The following is a 5,866-nucleotide window of genomic DNA, read 5'->3' as shown; positions in this document are numbered from 1 at the left end:
AGCAAATTATGAGATGTGTATCCATAGTGAAGTACTTAGTTCTAGTGAATGAGCAGAAAAGTAAAGTGATCACTCTTACAAGAGGATTGAGACAATGGGATCCTCTATCTCCTTATTTTTTTGTGTGCAGAAGGATTGACTTCAATGTTGTATCAAGCAGAAGGTAATGGGTCTATAAAGGGTGTGGAGGTGAGTAAGGGGGGACTAGCATTAATCATCTATTGTTTCTAGTTGATTGCATAATTTTCTGTAGAGCTGAAATGCATCAGTGTAGGGCTATGGAATCTATACTGCATAAGTATGAGGGGGCATCAAGTGAGAAACTAAATATGCAGAAAACATCCTTATATTTCAGTGATTATAGAAGAGATGAAGTTAGAGAAGAGTTGACACAAGTTATTGGTGCAAAGGTTTGTGAGGATGTAGAGAAGTATTTAGGACTACCTAATATGGTGGGTAGTTCGAGATATAAAGCTTTTAGAGGAATCAAGGAAAGGGTATAGCAAAGAATAAATAGTTGGAAAAACTAGTTTCTATCACAGGCTGGAAAGGAAGTTCTAATAAAGTCAGCCATACAAGCTATCCCAACCTATGTTATGAGTGTCTTTAAATTACCAAAATAGTTGTGTAAGGAGCTACCTCAAATGATGGTTAAATTTTAGTGGAGACATATGAACCACAACAGTAAAATCCAATGGAAGCAGTGGAGTAAGGTTAGAATGTCAAACAGTCAAGGAGTGATGGGGTTTAGAGATATGGAGTGCTTTAACCAGGCAATGTTGTCAAAGCATTCCTGGAGGTTGCTCATAAATCCTCACTCTCTCGTAGCTAAGATTATGAAAGAGAAATATTATAAGCATTGTGACATATTAAAGGCGAAAGTTGGCAGTGCCCCATCACAGATCTAGATGAGTATAAGGGGATCTGGGAATTTGGTCAAAGCAAGAATGAGATGGAGGGTGGGGAATGGAGAGAAGACCAAGATATGGGGTGCAAATAGTTACCGAGTCCTTCTAGTCACATGATCTAGTCACCAGCAAAATTCTACCAAGGGAAGCTTGTGTTAAGGATTTTATTGATGCAAAGGGATGTTGGAAAGTAAATCTTATCGATGAAGTGGTCAATGAAACGGAGGTAGACATAGTGAAAGAAGTTTACAGTAAGCAGAAGAGGTTCTGAAGACAAACTGGTATGGGGCCCTACTAAAAATTGTATTTTTTCAGTTAAGTCAGCTTAATTTATAGTGTCAAATGAAGAGGTCTGTTATGGGTGAGACTTTAGCTATTAACCTGGGCTCAATTGTATGGAAAAAGACATAGGATCTACAAGTTTCAAATGTGGTAAAAGTTTTTATTTGGAAAGCTGTAAGTGAGATATTGCCAACAAAGTGAAACTTGTTTAGAAGGAAAATCACTGATAATGGCCTTTGTCCAATTTGTGAACAACACAATGAGACCAGTGGTCATATATTGTGGAACTGTGCTGCAGCTCAAGATGTGTGGGCAGATTCATCAAGTATCTTATAGAAATGGAAATGGGGGTTTTTATAATATATGGGAAGTTTTGGTCTAAGGCTTACAAAAATCTAAGATTGAAGAAATAACTTGTATATTTATAAGGATATGGCTGAGGAGGAATAGGTTGGTTTTTTAGGGTAGGTTTGATAGCCCTTTGAATTTGCTACAGGGAGCGATGGTGGAAGTAGTAGATTATCAGCAAGCTCAATTGAGTATGAAAGATCGAACATCAGTGGCAAATCAGAGGAGCATTGGAGTTAGATGAAGCAAGCCTGAAGTTAATTGGTATAAGGTGAATTGGGATATCGATGCTGTACTGGCTGTGAAGAAGTCTACTATGGGAGGTGGTATGGTGGTAAGGAATTGGGAAAGTGAGTTAGTGGCTTCTGCAGGTATGCCAAGGAGATTCATACGCAGTCCATTACAGGTTGATGCTGGGGAAGTGCGAGTTGGAAAAGAAAAACCTAATTCCAATTAATGGAAACTCTGACTCCGTTTTGATACCGAGCAAGCAAAGTGAAATCAGAGTTTTATCTCTCGTGGGGTCATAATGCTGTTTTTGGACTCCGACTCTTATCAGAGTTGGAGCCCACCCCTACTATAGACAGCTGGATTGCTGCAATTTAGATGGCATTTTTTCTTTTTCCTCTCACTCTCTTGGATGGGTTCTTATTTTTCTTTTGCTATGATGCACTATTTAATTAAAAATTAAAAACAACATAATTCCCTTTCAAAACATTTTTTTTTTGCAGTAATTTATGATATGAACCCCATTTCCTCCTTTACCCACTTAACATTAGGAGTCGAGAAGTACGATATGAGGGTGCAAAGATGCGATGCCAAATTATTGGGGGCTCTCTTGCATCATCATATATATGAAATATTTAAGTTTCTGGGGATCCGAATTAAAGTAACCTTCTTTTTGATCGAATTCATCAATCCTTACTTTAAGGGCAAAGCTGCTCATGCTTTGTCTTTTCAACGAGGTAGTCAGAAAGGCAATTTATAGATAAGATTTACTTTCCCCCTGAGCAAATTAATAATCAAATTATACAAATAATAACTTGTCAGATAAGGATTACATGGCCGGCATCATAAAAATGGATATCGTAAAAAATATCATATAATGGTTGAAAAGAATATGAAACTCAACATGAGAGTTTGGGATATGGGATAAAACGTTCAAAAGTGAATTCCTGCCTAGCAATAATTTTCTGCGGCCATTGTCTCAACGGTTTTCTATTTCAAATAAAAAAGTAATACTACATAAAATCGTGAATCAGTGTGTAAATGCTACACAATAATAATTGTGCTGAAAGTTAATAAGAAAATGAAATATTATGTTCTCTTTACTACAAATAGATATGCGTTTTATTCCAACCGGTGAAAATTTTTAAAAACCATCGTATTTCTTCTTATTTGTAATTTGTAAATATATTATACGTCATTTATTTAAATAATAAATAAAACTTAAAAATATATATAGGGAAGAATAATCAAAGAGACGAAATTTAATATATATATATATATATATCCCAAATTATCAACCTCGGTACAATGTATCTTCAAACTATAAAAAAGTAATAATTATATGCACATGCATTTGGTGACGGGGCAATAGTAGACGAAAATTAAATCATGTACACAATATTAACGATCAAATTGATCGCAATTTAAAATTATTACAAGAAAATTTTTTATTTATGATTGTTATTTCTAGCGAATATAATTATTTCTTATTAAAATGAATCTATTTTGTTATAAATAATCGTTATTGTCGTAAATAATCTGTTACAAATATTTATTTTTCTTGTGGTGAGTCTTAATAATATAATATTGGGTGAATATATGTTAATAATTGGAAGAAGGAAGTTAATATATATATATATATATATATATATATCTTGGTGTTTACAAATGGTAATTCGAAGATGCATCATGCATGTGCAAATTAAAACACATGATCTAGGACACTACAGAACTTAGAAGCAAGCAAAAGACAAATGGTCCCTAATTCGCTGCATGGACAGCCATGCGTCCAAAAATCTTGATGCCTTGTGGCCACGCCATAAAGTGGGTACCGACAAATCAATGAGCAAAGCCAGAACAGAATCCTAAGCATGCATGAGCTGATCAGAATGAATCCAAATGGGAATGGATGGATTTGCAACATGGAAAGGAAGAAAACGTAGAAATTAACGCCTTCTAGCTACCATCCTTGTTCATTCATATATGCATAGTATTCACTTGGTACTTTCAGGACTAAACTTCCTTTAATCTACCTCTAGATCGGCTACACACACACATATATATATATAGATTGAAAGGAAAAGAAAAGTTCTCCAAAATAAATGACTAAGTACACACACATATATAGAATAAAGATAAAGCAGGATGATAAAAGCTGAAATTACAACTACAACTCTTCAAATTAAGTTCATATATCTACTTTGCATTCAGGAGATCCAAGCAAGGGCACCTGACCCACATAACCTCTCTTCAATCCCATCATGATGTCGCATTTCACATAAACCCTATAATGGCCAGTCCTAATAGGACCAGCCTTCCATCTCAGCCTCCCCATCAGCACCAACCTTAATCCCACCACCCCATATGCCTCATCCATCATTAACCCATTTGCCACCTCCACAGACACCGGAACTGTCCCGCCGCCCAGCACTGGAGACACCACCACTGTGCTGTGCTTTTCATGAAACAGCGGAGGCAACATCCCCTGGGGCGTGATGGCTTGGTTTTTATAAGACACAAAAGCTGAGAGCCTGTCGTAGTAAATGGACAAGCGCTTGTTGGGGTTTCTTGTGACGACGGTGAATTGCATGGTGGTGGAAATAAGAGGCGGTGCGGTTGTGTTGAAGTCGTAGATGGATGCGCCGACGACCTTGAACTGCGGTTTGTGGGGGCGGTAGACGAGCCAAAGTGTGAGTGCAGTTACACCAAGTAAGAGGAGAAAGATAGTGATGAACGTGCAGAGAGCTTGTCGTGGTACTTTGTGGGTAAAGCCTGAAGCCATGCCTTTTCCTCTGTGCTTTTCTTGGGTCATATTTGAGGGGCTTTCTTCTGGACCCTGCTCTTTTGCCATGGAAGCTGATGTATATAAAGCTTGAGCGAGGAGAGAGAGAGAGAGAGAGAGACGGAAAGGTGAGGTTGATCAAAAGTCGAGGGAAGAGGGGAAACAAAAAGGATAGGCAGCATAAGAGGGGAGTGTTGAACAGGGAAACACGCAAGCTGGGGTCACTTGAAACCAAAAGCAGTCCTTTTTACTCATGGTTGTGCGCTTAACTTTTTTGCTTTTTCTTAAAATAAACGATGCTCGAACTTAAGGGCGAGTCATTAATATAAATCGACTCACCTAAGTTTTCTTTTAATTTGTAATATTGTAATATGATTTTATTTAAATTAGATTAACACCAATTATATATATAGTTCATGATTGTTTACGTTGTATATCTAGAGTACTTCATGTGAGGGGAACATACTTTTTGGAGATTGCTTTGTATGATTAAAATTAACGAGGTGTGGTGATTAATTGTTTTGTCACGTACGTAATAATATGTAACTTTTTTAAAAAAAAATTAAAATATATATAGGTATTTAGTCTGTCCTTAGACAACTATATATCTTAGGTCCCGTTTGGAATTTGTACTAGTCTGAGATCAATTTAATTTAGTTTAATTTTAAGCAGAATATAACATCTAAATGCCCAACTCACAAATTATTAAACTCATTTCAACTTAAAAATCTTTTTACATGTGGAACCCACAATATTTTTTAACTCAACACTTTTTTACACGTAGGACCCATAACCTTTTTCAAATTCTCATAAATACATCTTAACTCATCTTAACATCCAAACACATATAAAGTCATCTTAGGTGGGCTCACAAAACTAACACCATCTCAACTCACTACTATTTATAAACAACTCAATTTAGCTCAACATCCAAACGGGATCCGTTTTCTAGGCCTCTAGCTGACCTTATTCAATATTTTGTTTTTTATTAATTGTCATGGAAAAAAAATTAAGAAAAATATAGATGTAAGATTTTATTAAATATTTAATGCTAAAATAAAATTAAATAAAAAACCATTGCTTTCGGGCAAGTGCTTTTTTTTTTCATATTTATTTCCTTCACCTGAATTTCTTTGCAGTTAAGCATGCGCGGATTTACATCAAAAAGATATCATCACTAAAACCACGAAGTCCTAAAATGGAAAGGAAGGATTAGATCAGATCTTTAGTTTCTTCCATGATCCATTCTTGTTCCTTTCTCTTTCCATGAAAGACCACACTGTCTAATTAGCTATGGCTAGTGTTAATGTCGTGTTTC

General features: G+C 36.0%; 1 protein-coding gene across 1 annotated transcript; it reads right to left on the bottom strand.

Annotated features, from left to right (window-relative positions):
- Positions 1 to 3,891: 3,891 nt before the first annotated feature.
- On the bottom strand, positions 3,892 to 4,776 carry LOC121239631 (NDR1/HIN1-like protein 12). Its single transcript, XM_041136912.1, has one exon. The coding sequence runs from the start codon at positions 4,615 to 4,617 to the stop codon at positions 3,955 to 3,957; it is 663 nt and encodes a 220-aa protein (XP_040992846.1). The 5' UTR covers positions 4,618 to 4,776; the 3' UTR covers positions 3,892 to 3,954.
- Between the last annotated feature and the right edge of the window lie 1,090 nt (positions 4,777 to 5,866).

This window comes from Juglans microcarpa x Juglans regia, chromosome 1D (assembly GCF_004785595.1).
Source record: "Juglans microcarpa x Juglans regia isolate MS1-56 chromosome 1D, Jm3101_v1.0, whole genome shotgun sequence".
Classification (NCBI taxonomy): Eukaryota; Viridiplantae; Streptophyta; class Magnoliopsida; order Fagales; family Juglandaceae; genus Juglans; species Juglans microcarpa x Juglans regia.
Note: the sequence above shows the minus strand (reverse complement) of the source record. Positions and strands in the feature narration are given on the sequence as shown.